Source organism: Hoplias malabaricus, chromosome 14, assembly GCF_029633855.1.
Source record: "Hoplias malabaricus isolate fHopMal1 chromosome 14, fHopMal1.hap1, whole genome shotgun sequence".
NCBI lineage: Eukaryota > Metazoa > Chordata > Actinopteri > Characiformes > Erythrinidae > Hoplias > Hoplias malabaricus.
The window spans coordinates 30,760,253-30,779,468 of record NC_089813.1 but is presented as its reverse complement, the minus strand read 5'-3'; the positions used below and the strand labels follow the sequence as shown (position 1 = coordinate 30,779,468).

At 41.5% G+C, this 19,216-nt stretch overlaps 1 protein-coding gene across 2 annotated transcripts in view; it reads right to left on the bottom strand.

The window, feature by feature from the left end:
• The window catches only part of LOC136666513 (cytosolic carboxypeptidase 6-like), a 416,314-nt gene that overhangs the window by 12,106 nt on the left and 384,992 nt on the right, over positions 1-19,216 (bottom strand). For both annotated transcript variants that reach the window (XM_066644737.1, XM_066644738.1), the window contains 2 exons: positions 10,955-11,107; positions 5,707-5,869 (listed from right to left, as the gene is read on the bottom strand). In XM_066644737.1, coding sequence (XP_066500834.1) covers positions 5,707-5,869; positions 10,955-11,107 — 316 coding nt within the window. The remainder of the gene's footprint in view (positions 1-5,706; positions 5,870-10,954; positions 11,108-19,216) is intronic.

Genomic DNA, 19,216 nt, shown 5'->3' with positions numbered 1-19,216 from the left:
TTCCCAACTCATCAAATGTAGCCTCTTGCATCATTTACGAACACAGTGGGGACCTCATAGCATCATATGCGTATGAGCAAGATAGGCTGAAATACTCCTATTGCTGTAACCCAGGGGTGAGGAGTGTGACATGCAGGTTGGACGATCGAACCTCATTTAAATAATGTGAATCAGCCTTTTCCCAGAAGAAAATAAATAAGTCAAAATATCGGCCCACCCTTACTGATGATTACTGAAACTGGCTCCCCTGTATTAGATGATATCCACATGGTAGAAAATTCTAGTAACCAAACAGCCAGCCAAAACTCATAGCATAGCACTTGAAACTAAATGATATGTAGCACTTCGAAACGAATGCTAATTAAGTTAATGTAAAATATCTAAAACAGCTTCCCATCAGTTTGAATGGGTTTTCCTGTACAGTTTGTGAAACTAAATATTTGTGGGCGGAGCATAGATCAAAACGATCCAAACGATCTGCTTCTGGTGACAAAACAAAACTCTGAACAACTGAACGAGTAACTCAAGGCCATGACATCAAGAGCTGTTTTGAGGGGAGTTACCTTTGTAAGAAGACAAGAGAAGGTATTAGAAAGTCAGTGAGGAAACTCTCTCAATCAAAGTGCCCAGCTGAGTTTTGAACAAGCTCCCAGATTCTCTCAGCAATCACCTGTCTCCCCAGCACTAATGATGGTCTGCCATCGCAGTCTGTCACCCACTTTTTCAAAATAAGTTTCAGGACAGGCTCGTTTGGAAAACAAGGCTTTGAAGCTTCCAAGGCATTATCTGTGACCAATTAAGCTGTTGTTTGGAAGGAGGCATGTGGAATATGACAGTAAATTGTACCCATTCCAGACATTGAGAGCTTTCGGAACAACAGTCAGATCTCAAGGAAAGAATGTGCCATTAAATTGATCTTTATAATTATGGCCGTGGCTGCCCCCAGCTTCCATTAATCAGGCCTCGTCAGTCTGAAAGGTCATTCCAATCCTCCGATCTCCGTTCCCTACTGTCAAGTCAGGGGTCCATAAGGAGGCATAAGCAGCGTATCAGAGAAGCCACTCTTTCGCCACGGGCATTAGTCAGCCCAAGATGCCCGAGGGATACTTTGACAGGCATAGAAATCTGATTTGGAATAAAGGTGAGCACGTGTTGTATGAGTCCTCCGGTTCGGGGGAAATTACAGGTGAGATAAATCATTAAAGGTGCTGAAATATTTCCTCCTGCTCCAGTCCTCCACATTCTCAGCATGTTCCCTCACTGTAATGAGACAGGAGCTTGAGACCGGGAAAGTGAGAGAAAATGGGGGAAAATGTGTGCAATTGAACCAGTTGAGCAAAAGAGATCTTGTAGCATCTGGTAGTGAACTGTAATAAAATACCCCATTAAAGGGCAAGGCAAGGTTTCTATTCAGGTGAATGCACTATAGTAGTGGACTGATGGAATGTGTGTTGCTATGCGCGTGTGATGGCGTGCGCATGGTTACGTGGCGAGGTTAGAGGAGGTGAATTCATTCCGGTGCAGGTAATTACATTGGTGTCATTGTTTTTTTTCCACACCGTGTTTTTCCAAAGTGGAGTCCCGTTCGTAAAAGGTCTTTGTTGATGATTTGCACGCTCCATAGACCTGCCTGCCGGCCCATAAAAAACGACATGTCAGATTCTGCCGACCTCAGTGACCCCAATCTTTGCACTACATGCCGTGCCAACTGCCCTCTGTCTGCTTGGGCCTGAACCACAAGCCACCAAACCCCCCCGATACACACACCTCTCCAACTCAACACTGTCTAGGTCCCCCGTGTCATTGGTTCTGCTTCAGCCTGACCTTCAGCAGGGGGTACCCCTTACCCCACACCAGTTCTACACTGTCATTGTTATTAAAAAGATGTGTCATTTAATAGTAGGTTGCAGCTAATCCATATTCCTTTGTATAGTGAATTTTACTTGATACAATTTGAATCATTTCATATTATATAAACTAAGTGCTACAATATTGCTATTACATTATATAATAAGTACACCCACATAGTGTTCTCCTCAGAGAAGCTAAAATTTGTGTGGATGTAAAAGATAAACATAAACTGAGAATGCATTCTTAAAATACAGCAATTAAGTATCTGAATTCAATCCGTGTTACAATATGAAATATGTTGAGAAATTTCAGAACTTCTTTCATGAAACCTAAAGAATTACAATAGTATTCTATAATTAACTATTAACTACATAATAAATAAATAAATTAATTAATTATTGCTATGATTTCCTGTGTCTGGCTCATAACTCACTGAATGACTCACTCGCACACTCACTCATGCACTCATTTACATTTAAGAAAATGCTCCAGAAGGGATGCCTCAGTGACACCAGGGAATCAAAGTGCCCTTGTTCAAATTATTCTGACCAATGACTTTGATGTGTTTGATAAAACAAGTCATTTCTATGATGCATTGAATTACTTTTGGCTTCCATATGATTCATGTGAAATGATTCATCAGTAAATTATGTGATGTTATGACTGTGTGTCTTATTCAGAGTACATAAGCAGTCCTCTCACACATGCTCTCAGGCCACTCAATTTATTTTTTTTAAGGTGGGAAACAAAGTCTGGATCAGTTTCAAGGAGAAGGACATTACAGGTAAGTTATGACTCTTTCCAGCTCTCTGTAAATTGCCTCCTTTTTTTTCACTGGCATCCTCTCTTCGTCACTAAGGGAAAATAATCTATAGCGCTGTGGAGTAATTCTACATGGATGGGTTTCTTATTACTGAATGCTGGCCAACTAGGCCTTGGAGTTGACAGTTCAGTGGAGCAGTGGACAGGCGACTGGGAAGAGAGAGACCGAGAGACAGAGAGAGAATGAGAGAGAGAAGGGAAAAGTTACAGCACTGAGTCGAAGCTTTACTGCTCCTTCTGATCCCAACAGTAGATAAATAAAGCAAGGACTGTGAGAATGGCTGGAAAATGAGAGATGGCTGGCAGCAGGGTGTGTAACAGAGTGACACAGGGCGAGAGGTATCTGGAGAGAGAGAGGGAGAGAGAGAGAGAGAGAGAGAGAGAGAGAGAGTATACATACAAGCACATGTATGTACAGCAAACTTCCTCCAACACTAGAGGGCACTTGGGCTACACACATCGTTCTCAGCTTCAGGCTCATAAGCCTTTTAGTGTGAACTCCACTCTTCTTTATATAACATCTCCCACCCTGCAATGCAACTACACTATAGATCCACACACTCTGTAACAGACTCAATATCCCAAAAGGTTCGGCTCATCGCTGCTGGAAATAGTCTAATCTTATAAATGGGCTCCAGTTCTGTGGACGGCTAAAAGGTCATGAGCAAAAAAAGAACATTTTAACAGGGCCTGGTCATTACACCTGGTCTGCATGTGACAGGCTGACCCTGCTGTCTCTCAAATTAGCCCTTGTTCCTCAGAGCATCAATGTCAGAACCTGAGGTCATATATTCATATATTCACAGAAATGGGTAGAGTAGCTTAAATACATACTCAAATATAATGCCTCTCCTAGGCTGGCCCGGTAGGCGGTCCAGCAAAAAGCTTCGTAAAATAATAATTAAAATAAAAAAATAGATATAAAAATAAAAACAAAAATAAAAAAAAGCTTGAGCAGAAGTAACTAAAATACTACTTGCACTGTAACTTACAGAACTGCACAAGTGATGTTCCTCATTTAGATCTTTTTGTTCAACAAGCAGTCTAAGTGTCCTAACATCTGGAGATAGATGTTCAAATCCCCTCTGGCCCACCGAGGTTGCATGTACTATAGAGCATAAATAGCCATGCTGATTTTGAGGGTAATGTGGCCCCACTCTCCCCCATATATTTGCCCAAAGTGCTAGCCAACACAGATATCTGTCAGCTGATGTGACTGATATGAGCAGTTTGCATTGTCCTCTACTGTTCTAAGCTGCTCAGTTTTAATACATTAACCTCCTGGAGGAAGCACGTGTTTCCTACTCCTGAAGTGGCACTTTTTGCATACAGGAGACTCAGTGATGGGTGGAACTGATAATGAAGTAGAAAATTAGGTAAAAGTTATGGTTAAAGAAAATAATAATATCCAAATACCTGCAAAATATCAACTGAGACATCCACATTCATTATTTAAATTTCCCATTATTTCCCTCAACAATTTATTGAGAGCTACACAATCTTTCAGACCCATTGCATTTTCTTTAATTTGTGTTGTTCCTAACACTGTAGGTTCAGCTCCATTATCTCTGGTTTCCTTTAAATCATTTTTGTTTTTAAAATGCAAGACAAACACCCACACACACACACACACTTTTTTGTATTTCAAAATGTCTTCATATTAACAAAATCCATGGAGAAGTATCAGTATGCTTCAGTAGCCCTTGTATGACTCATGACCACACAAAGCCAATAAAGCCTCGGCCCCTGATAATGACCCCCGGAATAATTAAGAAATCAATGAGCGAGTGTCGCTGCTGCTAACGGAGCTGAGCACCATGGGTAGCATGCGGCTTAAATGCAAGGGCTGGGACAGAAACTTCAATAGAGTGACATTATCACCCCGGCCTTCATTATTCAGCTCCAGAGCCATGTGTTATGTTGCCTAGCGCACATTCGGCCCAGAGATAATTTCAGACAGCGGGACAGACACACGGCCATTGGCTTTTGTCTACAAAGCTTCCCCTCGCATTGATTCTGGGAAATCGGCTCTTTTTTCAGCCACGTGATCCTTGAGAGGGCAAAAAATCCAATGCGCTTGAAGTACTTGATCGCTACATTTAGAGCAGGCCTCTCGGGTGTGGATCGGATTCAGTTTGCTGCAGACGCTGGAGTTAACCGATACAGGTGGATATTGAAACTGACCTGTCTGTACATCTGTGTTCATTTATAGGCTTTACTTGCACGAGTAATCCCAAAAAAGAGTGGGTGAAGTGGTCTAAATTTCAAGGCAAATATTTGCTTTCTTAAAGTTTAGCCAAACATTAAAATTAAGTCTTCCCCAGGTCCAATTATATCCATCTATAAGTGAAGACTTAATCAAATGTAGAGTTTGGCATGACTGGTCAAAATACATGCTTCTAAATCTAAAAATGAATACACCCCCCATCAAATATCTTCATGACAATGTAATGAAACTTCTTCAGTTTTCTGAGTTATGTTTTGAGTAAGTGGTATGGTGAGTGTCATTGTTAAATATAATATAATTTAAATTCTTTCCTTGTCTGTCTGTGTGTGCACATGTGTATGTATCATATATCTCCATTTTGTCAGTAAAAGTCCTGAAAACTTTGCTTGAATCCTCTCACAATGACAAAGTCTTTTTCTACTGGAGTAAAAGTTTATCCTAATCCCTGTATACAAGTTGGCCACAAAAGGTTCAGAATTCAGGTTCTGTATTTTCTTCCCTTTTTTGTTTTCCTAGTGGCCACTGATCTGATCTTGCTGGAGGAAGGATAGCTAACTTTATTAAACTAGCCTTTATGACCTCCTAGTGTTTGTGACTTCATGGCATCCGTACTCATATCTCCCTCAGTGTCAAACCTGTAAGAAAGGAAATTTTGCACTTTGTCTTTGTCTTCCCTCATCTCTCCATCGCTGCATTAACCACAGCAGGATGACAAGATTGGAAGAAGAGAGAGGAACAGAGAAGAGAGAGGAGGACACACACACACACACACACACTCACACACACCCACGCACAAAGAAGGATACAGCTGTCCTCTATGTATGGGATGGGCGTGGTGCTACCCGCAGTGAGGTAGCTGTAGAAGGACACCTCCAGGGTGTAGCAATAGGACGTGTCATCCAGCAGACCGCCCAGGAAACGCCGACCAGTCCCCGCCTTTACCAAATCACGGTTAAACGATGTGCTGGACTGCAGGGAAAATATGCACACACACACACACACACGCACACACACACACACACACACACACACACACATACACACACGGTTTATTTTTAAACCATGTCAAGATGTAGGGTCATACATATGTCCCATATGAATTATATATAACTACCTATATGTAATATGAATATTCTAAGCCTTACCTTTAGTTTAACCTCAGCAATGATGTGGAAATATTTTGCCCTTTTACATTTATAAAGTTAAAAACACTTGGTAAATAAACTTATCAATGTTTTCTACACTGATAAAACATTTTAGCCCAGGAAATATATAAACACCAGCACATTATACATTCAGATAAGAGAAAAATGATAAATGAATAAAATCCTAAGACATGCAATACTGTACAAATGACCATTCATGAATTATTAATTGCATTTTTAGTTCATGAAGATTTTAGCAAAAAAGTAACAGCATAATATAATGCAGTTGTGCCTCCGTACCCACTGATGCACAAATCCTTAGATAAAATAACCTAATATCTACATTCAACCCATGTACATCTTCCTGTATTAAATCATCAACTTAAATCATCCAAAGATTATTTATAATACCTAATACAATGTAAGTATAAATGAGTCTCAGACAACTGCTGGATAGACACTATGAAATGGTGGGAGACTACAGCAGGGTATTTCAGCATATCATTTCAATCCTATAGATTGTTGCACTGCAAATTCAAGTTTTGCTTTTTGGAAGTTTTTGGAATTGTGGTCTGTGATTGGTTGAATCCATGGAGAGTCAACTGTTTAAAATGTTTCAGTACTTGCTATTGATTCTGTCTTTTTTTTTTTGACCAACCTGTTTTGTACTATTTTTGGATAAGAAGCAAGAGTGGAGCTTTATTATCTCTTGTTAGACAGCGATAGTTCTGGTGGTCTAAATGTCTTACATGATTGTTGTAGTCTCATTTTCTCTGTATCTTTAAAAAAAGTTAAACTCACTTATTTTCCTTCAACTTTCCCTTCTTTATGACAAGACCTTTCATAATGTAACTTTGATACTGTACTTTGTAGATGTTTTGAATGAAAATCACATACAGGAAGTGTGGTCTCATTTAAACAGTTCAATATTATCATAGCTTCTAAAATGATAGACAAGAAGCATGATCAAGGGAATGCGCTGTTGGGAAAGAGATAATATTTTGTGGCGGTACTTTACTGACTCTTATGTCGTCTCCATGGAGACACCACAGTTAGGAATAAAAGCATAACTGTGTGTACATTAGTGTGCTTTAATAATTAATGCTACTTTTCCTATGATGGCAGACTGAGTGGGCGTCATGCTTCTTTTCCCCATGAGCCACTTTGCCCGGTGTTGTGTGCTTAGTCTGCACATTGCAGAAGTTTGTGCGGCTTTCCTTGGCTCAGCTCTAATGGCTGGTAAACGTTTGCTGTGTGTGCTGGAGGTGACTGATCTGGTGTCAGTGTGACATGTAGCTTGCGGCTAAGTGCAGCCGAGACAAGGCCCTCTCCAGAGGCAGCACAGCGTCAATATGCTGCCTGAACTTTGGGCTGAGCTGGGTGCTGAATAGGCAGAGAAACAGGGCACCATGCCAACTTGAGAAGTGCCCTCTGTCCCTTTGTGTTGCGCGCACACACACACACACACACACAATGCACGATTGTGATCCTCAGAGCCGATCAAGGCATTTTAACTCATTGGTATCAAATAAATTGAGCCCAAACATAAGCCCAGTCCTTTGTTTTATGTCAGTAGTCACACGGGTGTCAAAAATGAAGAACGCCATTTTGTGCCCGGATGTGGCTAAAATGTCTGCAGTGAGGAAAGAATTTAAATTGGAGAAAGAAACTAATCTAACTGCACTTCAAAGTGGTGCTGTGATTATATTACTCATTTTGAGTGTTCCAGATTTACTACTGCATCGCTGCAGTGTAATTTATATGAGCTATTTATAAAAAATCTTACTTTACTTTTGTATTTTGTACAAAAAAACCCAAAGCAAAACATTAAACAAGGGCTTGGATGCAGGCAATATTTTAATGCACTGCATATGTCAGGCATATTCCTTGGATTGATTTTAATAAATGTAATATGCTTGAAATGTGCACGGCACAACAGTATATTAGAAAATACTAGCATGGCGTCAAGAACTGATATAGGAAGATACTCTATATTAAACGACTCGAATCAGGACCGAGAGGTCTAACATTTTTTAATCGAGACACCCTATATTAAACATAAAAAGCATGACAACAAAACATGCTGGATATGAATGGTTTCTTTCTAAAACGCTGTAACAATCTTTATACAAAGAGGTTTAATCAAAACAAGACACTCCTTGTGATTATTGAATGCAGCTACTTCAAGGTGCACCCATCATGGAAAAGAATAAAATGGGATGTTAAAGACACCGTGCTGAATGTCTGGGGAGCAGTAGAACTCTGAAGTGGTAGGTCATCAGTTTGTGTCACTAAGGAAGTCAGATCATGTATGTAGCAGAATGCAATAAGATACTCACATCAATGCTACTACATGTAGTCTAAAGATGTTCCAGAAGGTGAAGAGCTGATACTGCAGCAAAGAGGGAAAACTACCCACCAATAGATACAATATCTTTGCAAGACACTGACAATATTAAAAGAACCCCCCACCCCCACACACATACACATTGTGGGAAGCAACGTTGCTCAACCCTCTGTGAGTTGCTCACGCCAACAGCATTTCCAGCGTATCACAGACAGCATGACATTTGTGTGTGTGTAAGACGGACTGAAATGGGTGCGGCTGCTCTTTGTGCCGGGCTGGGAGAAGAGAAGGAGCTCTGAATGGCTGACTGAACAGTAAAGGTTATTCCTCTGGCTATACGCTAGCGGCACAGCTGTGAAATGTCACACGGTGGGAGCTCTGAAGGTCACGGGTGCAGGTCAGAGAAACTCCACGCTGACAAAACACACTCAACTACAAAAACAGCATTAGAGCGAGAAGATTTCGCACACATACTGTACTGTTTGTAGAAATGCTTCACTGTAACCTCATCCCTTAAACTCTAGGCATGTTAAGCCATTAGTCACATAAGGCCAAGTATTTCATTCCAAGAGCTAAACTGTACTGCTGTGTCTGATCCACACCTACCATTACAACATAGAGTAACACACCATCACATCAGTGTCACTGCAGCTCTAAGAATAATCCACCAGCCAATTAAAACCTACTCTGCGGTGGTTCTGTAAGGGTTCTGACTACAGAATAATAAAGGAGGTTAACAAAGTATGCAGAGTGTATGCACCAGTATGGTCAATGGAGCTGATAAAATGGACAATGTGTGTAAAACAAAGAGGTCGTTTTAATATTTTGGCTGTCTATATTCTACAAAAGCTTTACATACAAACAAACTGTTCCTATGTTAATGAGAGCCTTTATTTCTCAGTAAATTCACTAAAAATATTTATGAATTATAAATAAAGTTAATATGGCTAGCTATTATATGTGCTGTGTATTTTGCTTGGAATGGGGAGATACTGTGCAGCTGGTAAGAAACATGCAAAACACATGAGTTAGCTCAGAAATAAGAAAGAGTTCCACAGCAGACTCCTAGACTATTCCTCTGAGTGGCAGACACTCCATGTTAGTTCCTGCTAACACACACACACCCACACACACGCACGCGCACACACACACACACACACACACATGAAAGCCCCCCTCATCAGTATGCTGTTCCTAATGCGTCTGAAAGATCTTCCATGGAGAAATGGCTAAAGATGTCTCTGCACCCTTATAGACAACTCATCAGCACTATTGAGTCTGCTTATTGTCTGGTTGCGCACATTTGAAAAGGTTAGAGGAGAAATAGCACGCGGTGCGGCGGATCGTTTCAGAAATGAAAAAATTCACTAATTTATGGAGCGTATTGAATTTTAGCAAAATGCCAATAATGCTAATGAGAAGAGCACGGAGAGAGAAAAACAGCTCAGATGAAAGAATAAAAGCCATTTCCCAATGTGGACGGAGCAGATAACTAAATACCACAGAGTCACGGGGAGCATTTAATAATAACTGGATATGATTATATAAAAATACACCTTTAGTTTTCAATCATGTTCAGAAGAGAAGGATTAAACTGGGATTAGGATCTAACAGCTTAACATTCACTGTATGAAAAAGGTAGAACAGGGCAGAAGTTGAGTTGAAGTATTTTGAAGTTGGAACCGATGTAAAACTTTGGTTTTGTTCATTTAACTTTCATTCATTCATTCAATCATTCATGGGTGTCATGGTGGAGCAACAGCTGTCACCTGGAGTTTTGTGTGTTCTCCCTGTGTCTGCAAGGGTTTCCTCCTACAGTCCAAAAACAGATGGTAGGTGGCCTGGTATTCAAAAGTGTCCATACGTATAAGGGAGAATGTGAAGGTGAGTGACACCCTGTGATGGACTGGCACAGAACACACTTACGCACCAAATTCCTCACAGACAGTAACCAGAGGCAATGATTAAACCCAGAAACCTGGAGCTGTTTGGCAGTAAAAAGTATGTGAAATGTCATGTGGCGCAATTTATGTTGTGGGTTTTTTTTTTTTGCTATTCATTCTATGTATTTATAAGGCAAATAATTGTGGTTACATTACTTGTTACTACACGAAATATATGTTTTATGCTGATAATGTGGCTATATCTATAAATCAAGTAACACTGTGCTCATTTGCAGACACCTCTCATCCACAATTTCTGTTGAGAGATATAAAAGTCCTGTTTAGAGCAGAAACAGCCGCTACTCTTCTAGGAATACTAGATGTTGGAAAATTTGTGTGAGGATTCAGTGAGCAAATAATAGTGAGCTCAGGCACTGATTATGAACGATTCAGTTCAACTGTTCCTCAGTCCAATACTCCCAGGCCTTATATCAAGCCCAAATTTGGCTTTAAGCATGGTGGCATTAGGCTCGAATGCAGCTGCCGCAGATTATCCCCTTTCATTTTATGCCTTTTTTCAGGAATTATACAATAATGTTACTGATTAGTGAATGAATATGTACAGCAGGCGTGTATGTAGAGCTGCAGTGTTTTGAGTGTGGTGTGGAAAGAAACTCACGAGAGAAAAGTCTGGGGCGTTGTTGCACAGCAGGCGGGGGAAGACAGCCTGTCTCTGCACTCGCTCCTCCTCCTCAAACACATTACCATACATGAAGCCGTTCATCATGGTGGAGTGAGCGTGCACATCAATGTAGAACTCCAAACTCACCTTCTGCAGAGAGAGAGAGAGAGAGAGAGAGAGAGAGAGAGAGAGAGAGAGAGAGAGAGAGAGAGAGAGAAGTAACTGAAATTATTTAATTAAATTAAATAAAAGACATAACACATCTATAATGCAAAAACAAACAAACACCATATTTTAGAAACGTCTTAGAGACCTTCACCACTAACATAGATGACATAATGACATAGAACAGCTCTACACACTTGGAGGAGAACACTAATAGCCCACTTCTGCTATGGTAACTAACAGATTCCAGCACTGGTTTGCATCGCATTGAGTGTTTGGTAGTGACCCATCCCAACAGAGAGAACAATTATACTCTTATGGACTGTGGCACGAATAGCGACAGTATAATAGCGACATGTATTAGCTGTGGGGCGGCACGGTGGCGCAGCAGGTAGGCCTGGAAGTTGTGGGTTCGATTCCCGCTCCGGGTGACTGTCTGTGAGAAGTATGGTGTGTTCTCCCTGTGTCCGCGTGGGTTTCATCAGGGTGCCCCGGTTTCCACCCACAGTCCAAAAATGTTGGGAGGTGGATTGGTGTCCGTAGGTGTGAGTGTGTGAGTGAATGTGTGTGTGAGTGTGTGTGTTGCCCTGTGAAGGACTGGCGCCCCCTACAGGGTATATACCCGCCTTGCGCCCAATCAAATCAAATCAAATTTATTTATATAGCGCTTTTCACAACTGATGTTGTCACAAAGCGGCTTCACAGAATTCCAGTAAGACAAGATTTGACATGAAATGTAAAAACAAAATGTAAACCCTCAAGTGAGCAAGCCAGGGGTGACAGTGGCAAGGAAAAACTCCCCCAGCTGAGGAAGAAACCTTGGGAGGAACCAAGGCTCACAAGGGGTGACCCATCCTCCTCTGGTCAATCTACTGGTGATGATAGTTAGTAGTCCATGAGAACTTCAGTGTAGGAGCAGCTTCAAGGCACTTGGTGGTTGCAGGAGCGTGGGCAGCTGATCTGAAGCGTGGAGGAGGATCTCGACAGTCATCCATCAGTGTCCAGACAGACAGGTGGGCAGTCGTTTACTCAGAAAGATGTAAAGGGATGGAATTAGTTTTGAACTGTTTTGTGTTTGTAAAGTAGAAAATATGAAAATTTCCAGAGTGTGGCTAATGACTCCGGCAGATCTGACTATGACAGCTTTAACTAAAAGGAGAGAACCAGAAGGACACACAGACACGGGAGCATCCTGAAACACTGGCACCCCTCCGCTCCACCGTCAACAAACCTGAGTGATCGCGAGAAGCGGCGGGACGACAGCACCAGCGCCTCAGTTTACTATAATTCCCTGTGTCCATGCACCCCCCAGATCTGCCGCCTTTATCTATGGGGGAGCATTAGCTACTACCAAATGATAAACTAAACAAATGAGTTTTTAGCCTACATTTAAAGATTGCGACTGTGTCTGAGTCCCGAACATTTTCTGGAAGATCATTCCAGAGTTTGGGGGCATTATAAGAAAAGGCTCTTCCCCCAGCTGAGGCCTTCTGAATTCTGGGAACAATTAAAAATCCAGTAGTCTGTGATCTGAGTGAATGTGGAGGCTCATAATAGGAAATTGTATCTTGAAGGTATTCAGGAGCAAGCCCATGTAGAGCTTTGATGATTTGAAGGCCAGTGATTCCAGGTAGGCTCTGGACCCACTGCAACCCTGGATAGGGGTTACAGATAATGAATGAATGTATTAGCTGTATCTAGACCTGTCTAGTCTAGCTTAATCTATTAAATATATTTAAAAATAAACATACAACCAGTTTTACGTTTATTATATTAATATATCTAAAAATGCTATAGCTGTAACTTTAGGAAAACCTCATTGTTTTTACACTCACTGTCCATTTTTACAGCTCCACTGACCATAGACGTCACTTTAAATTTCTACAATTACAGACTACAGTTCATCGGTTGTTTTGCCTCCCTGTTCCTCTGAGGTCATGGCTGCCACAGGGCCACAACCGAGCAGGTATGATTTGGGTGGTGGATAATTCTCAGTGCTGCAGTGACACTGATGTGGTAGTAGTGTGTAGTGTGAGTGGATCAGACACAGCAGTGATGCTGGAGTTTTTAAACCCCTCAGTGTCACTGCTGGACTGGGAATAGTGCAAATACCAAAGATATCCAACCAGAAGTGTCCTGTGCACAGCGTCTCATGACCATTGATCAACAATGTAGGTGTGTCTAATAGACTGGACAGTGAGTGGGCACAGTGTTTAAAAACTCAAGCGGCACTGCTGTGTCTGATCCACTCGTACCAGCCCAAAATATATAACAGCCTTGTGCTGCAACTAGCCACTGAGTACGGGTCGTTGCAGAGGTCAAATGATAGGTAGATCCAGGCCATGGCTTTAAGTTTTGCATCACACAAATTTGAACTGTATACACACACAGAGAGAAGGTGCCACCATGCTGATGCTAAGCAGTCAAAACAGCACGAGCAGGACGATCATTCACCGTGTTATAAAGGAGAGACAGCCATTCTCCCTCCGGCCATTTCATAAGCTGCCTTTAATAACTGCCGCATGGTTGAGAGAGATTCATTTATGTTCCTTAGTCAGCGAGCAAACCTAATGCCCCCTGTATCTGGACTCAGGGCCAACGGCTCAGGCTCCAGCGCCCACCATAAAACGAATGATTAATTTGGTCTGCAGCGTGGGTACAATAATAACTGTCAGTGAGTCGCAACAAGGAAAAAAGAATAAAAATCCCACAGCAGAAATACTATGGACAATAGTGCCTAGCAAAGTGTGAGGAAGTAGTTGGCTGTCATTTGAAAGAGAATGTTTACAGAGAAAGAGAGAGAGAGAGAGAGAGAGAGAGAGAGAGAATAGAGGATGGAAAAGTGTGTATGCATGGATAAATGGAGAAGAAAAGAGTGTGAAGAAAAAGGGACTGTGTGTGTATCAGAGAAAGGGCTTTTATCTGCGGAGAAAGAGCTAGAGGCACGCTGTTGGAATGAGGAAAGAGAGGAAAGCCCTTCAGAAGCTCCTCCGCTGTCGCCCACGCTTCATTCCAACTCTCTGCCGGCTCTGCACACGGCTCCGGAGCGGCTCTGCACACGACTCGCGGGCTCCAACATGGCGGCCGCATCATTAAGCCTGTGCTGGAGAGAGGGAGGATGAGAGAGACGCAGCGTGGGGTTGGGTGTAAGACGACGATCACACTGTCGAGTGGGCTGAGGCACCGCTGTTTGGAGGGCCAGCGTTTGATGAGCTACAGTGGTCTTGTCTGCGTCCGTGTGTGTGTGGATGCGTGAGTGAGTCACCGCTCCTCTGTGACGAGGCTTCATAAAGAGCATCCAGCTATGTGTGTCTCATCAGAGGCAGACAGTAATGGCTGTTTATTTCCGGCTCAACTTCCCCGTTTCCCCACTTTTGGAGCCTGGACGCAGTTGATAGTGCACATAAGAGGCCATGTCTCACCTCTGACCTTCCTGCTTATCTATTTCTCTCTCTCTCTCTCTCTCTCTCTCTCTCTTTTCCTCTGTGTCCTTTTCTCCGTCTCCCTCTTTACAGTAGACCTATGCTAACTGTCCCTCTTCTCATTACACATTCTAAAGCTCACCTCAGCTCCTGTGGGTTGTCAGGCAGAGCAAGCAGGCGAGAGAGAGAGAGAGAGAGAGAGAGAGAGAGAGAGAGAGAGAGAGAGAGAGAGAGAGAAGAGGGAGACATGTAGGTAAGTTAAACAATACGAGAGAATAAATAGGTGAATGAGAAGAAGAAGAGAAAGAGAAACTAAAATTCAAGAAAAGATGATGGCGAGAAGAAAAGAAAGATGGAAATAGAGATGAAGTGGGTAGAGAAAAATGGTAATGGAAGAAACACAGAAAGAAGAATAAGCAAGAACACATCAGACAGGAAGAGAAAGAGAGAGAGAAAGAGTGAGTGAGGGATATGTAGAGGGGCAAAGAGAGAGAGATAAAAAGATGGGGCCACTGAGTATAAGAGAGAATAAGCAGGTGAATTACAGAAAAAACAGGGGTGTTAATAAGGAATTTAAGAAAACTGGAATAGAGGAAAGAAAGAGGTAGAGAGAGAAGAAGAAAGAAAGAGAATGATGAAAAGAGTGAGGAATAGGGGAGAGTAAAAAAGAATGGAAGATAGACAGGAAGAAGAATAGGTGAGAAAGCAAGACAGCAATAGGAAGAGGGTAAAAACAGGGAGGCAGTAAAGGAGGTGAGAGGGAGAGAGAGATAGAAAGGGAAGTAGAGAGAAAGAGAGAAAGAATGGGTGGTAGAGAGAGAGAGAGAGAGAGAGAGAGAGAGAGAGAGAGAGAGAGAGAGAGAGAGAGAGAGAGAGAGAGAGAGAGAGAGCACACTCCGGCAGAACTCGGTGCTTGAAATTCCGCTCACAGCCAAAGCAATTTCCTGGCGAGCGCAGGGCTGTCAGGCCTGTGATGGCAGGCAGTGAAATATTGTGGCTGGGAGTGGAGCTGCAGCCCGCATGCCAGCCTGATGGATGGAGCCCGCAAGGAAGAGAGGGAAACAACACACAGGGAGACAGAAAAAAAGGAAGAGAGAGAGAGAGAGAGAGAGAGACAGAGAGAGAGAGAAGCAAATCCAGCCACCATTAGGGCAGCTTCATCAGCTTCTTGAAGGGGTTCCCAGGGTCCAATAGAAGCGAAAGGCATTCTAATCGCCATTCACCCTGTACTACAGAGCCAAGGTTGGACCAGAGGCTGAGATTTCTCTTAAGTACACACACTGCTGTTAAAGGGAAAGGTTTAGATTACATACCATTTATTGTCACACTGTAAACACTGTAAATATAAAGTAATGTAAGGGTTTAAGTATATATAAACACAACAATGGAATTTGATACATATACCTATACACACAGTGTGTATATATATATATATATATATATATATTTGTTCTCCGCATTTAACCCGATCTGTGCAGTGAAACACACATGCCCAGAGGGGGCAGCCCTAGCCATGGCCCCTGGGGAGCAGTTGTGGGTTAGGTGCCTTGCTCAAGGGCACTTCAATCATGATCTGCCGGCTCTGGAGATCCAACCGGCAACCTTCCATTCACAAACCTAGTTCCCTAAACACCAGGCCATGGCCGACCCACCCAAAAAAAATTATATCAAAAAACAGACACAAGGACACAATTGGAGACACAAGGATTTTTTACCAACAGCAATGAAATGTATAAGGATATGTATCGGTTGCTGCGTACAGTATATGCACAAAGAAATGTGAATGATAATATCTACAGAGGGATATGTAAAGTGTACAATATTGTAAAATATATAACTTATAAACAGATAGGGATATATATAAGGTGCAGGAAATGTATATGGGATTCGTGTATAATAATATATATACAGGGTGCAGAATATTGATATGATGTGTGTAATATCGTATTTGTAGAGATATTCACAATGTAATGTATTAAAAGGGATATGTTATGGAACACGAATAGTGTGATGTACATATAGTGCATATGAGGATTATGCGCAAATCCTGTTTCAGAAAAATGAAGGAATTTTCTAAAATGAAATAAAAACAAAGATCTGTGACTTGTTAAGTCTCTTAAACTTTCATTTAGCTGACAATTGCACAAAGAAGGGTTTTGGTGTTTTGGCTGACCAATATTTAGCCAAATGGCCTTTGGAATACTTTGGAAAAGTTGAAAATGACCATCCAGACTTTCAATCACAATAGATATAAAAACCAACATCTCTCATGCTATGGACAAAGGTGCCCACAGCATGGGTAACATGCATATGTTTCTAGGTACCACAGGTGCAGAAAGTGTAGTGGATTTAAAAGAGTTTTTTCCTGTGAAGTCCATGGTTATTTCAGCATGACAATGCCAGGCTTGATTCTTTAAATGCTACAACAGCATGGCTTTATATCTGTCATGAACAGAAAAAACAAATTTAATCACGAACTGTTGTTCAGCAATTGTTTATTTTTTTGTATCAAGGAAGAATGCACACAAAAACATCCATTTGCAAAACTGCAGTAATTAGTATCTTCAGCTCCTCAATTATTACAAACAGTAATTAAATGTAAGGTTGATGTTACACTGGAGTAAACATGCCTCACTCCCACTGGGTTTGGAGTGTGTTGCAGGCATCATATCATAAATTTGCTTATATTTTCAAAAAACAATCAAACTGCTCAGTGAAAACACTGGAAATCTTTTCTTTATAAATTTGCCAGTTAAATAAATATTCAAGACAATTACAAAAAAAAACCCATCTTCTGCTGATTGCTTTTTGTACATGAAATCCCTACTTTCCTGGAAATCTCTTATTTGTATATCACATACTAAATTGAATCATCTTAAGAAAAGTCACCTCCATCTCTGCAGTTTTCATCTAAAATTAGGTGAAATCTGCCGAACAACCCCCTGCCCTCCTCTCAAAATGTCAAGGGCAACAACTGCAGCGAAATACAGTCAACAATCTTCCCAGCCCTCAATGTCAACATAGAAGTCTGCCAATCACACAATCCCTAATGTACCGTCAATCACAGCCGGACAATACTCCGCCAGTCTAACGCTGATTGATTGTTCAATTAACATGCATCTCTGACCTCTAGATTTGTTCATTTGAATTTGTAATTAGCCAATTAAAGGCAATTAGGAAATTAGGAATATGAAAACAGGAGCTAATTTGAGCACTGATGTGTTGCATACTCAAACACAGCTCAGACTGAGGAGCTCACCTCTATCTTCTTCTAGGTGAGGAAGAGTGTGGGGAGGAAGATCCGAGCTAAACTCTGAACTGGTGCGTCTGCACTTGTGGAACAGGAAATGGAAGGTCAAACGAACTTAGACGGACAAGTACTTATCTAAAGCATAGTAATTAGGCTGGGCCTTAAAGGCCCATAAACGCTCTGCTTATCTGTAACGGGGAGAAAAAAAATGGTGCTGATTTAAGCAGGATTAGGAGCTGATGCTTTTAACCACAAAGCACTTAGCATCAGCAATACCTATAACGAGAGGATGCAACAAATTCTGTTCCTGTTAAAAGTTGCTCCAACCTCAATAGACTGAGGTGGGGGGGAAGGTGGAGTGGTCTGATAATGTGAGACAAGTAATGTTTCAAAGCTAATGTACAGAGCACTTATTTGACTTGAACCACCATAAAGGAAACGTGCATATGGTGCCAAGGTCACTTTTGCTAAAGATAAGCAGAAAAGGTTTTGGAAAAGAAATGAAATATTGTCTGTGTTGTTTGATTTTACACTGCAAATAGGAGAGAAACGGTTCAAGCACGTTAAAAAGCTTTGTCATAACAAACATCTTTTATACCCCTGGACAGTGTACAAGCACACAGCATCACAAATGCAAAATAAATAAATAAATAAAAAAGATTCACACTATTTGTGGATTATTTTCTTGAACATGAGTGTGTGAGTGAGTGTGTGTTGTGTGTGTGAGCAAGCAAGTGAGTTACAATCCATTTTTAAAAGGCTCTTTATATTTAAGAAACAAAAATGGCTAGAATTTTACAATAAGGATAGTCTCTGCCACAAACGCTCCGCCCACAATTTGATGGAGAGTCTGATACTTTCAGTGCACAAACCTGGCCTCACTATCAGGAATCTATCTGTACATATGTATACAAACTTCAGTGTATTGTTTTGTACTGGCATTGGTCCGAAGTGAATCGCCTTGTGATTGGTCCTTTTGTGTGTCACTCAAATTCCGTTTCCTGCTGTAGCGATTTCCGGTTGTTCTTGGTCACGTTAAGGGGTGAAAGAGACCAGATTCACTGTGAGACTTCCCATTGCAAATCTAACCAGACCCTTCAGAGGACATTGGGACTTACTAGTGGAAACAGTTCTTCAGCTAGTCCCACAGGTTTTAAATGGACTTCACTTAAACATGCAGTCTGGCTGTGATCTGTGGACCATTTACAAAATTTTGATTGCTGGTCTTACTAGAAATTACCATTACCTTAGTTTAGACCACAGCACCCGGTTTCAGTCAAAGGTCTAGTGATGTTTAAGACACTCCTGGAATGATGATAGCACAGTTTGATGATTGTACAGTCTGTTTTTTTTGGCTAGTTTTCCAAATAGTTTCTTGGCATGAAAGTAGCATTTAAGTATAGTGCTGGAGACTCGCCCACT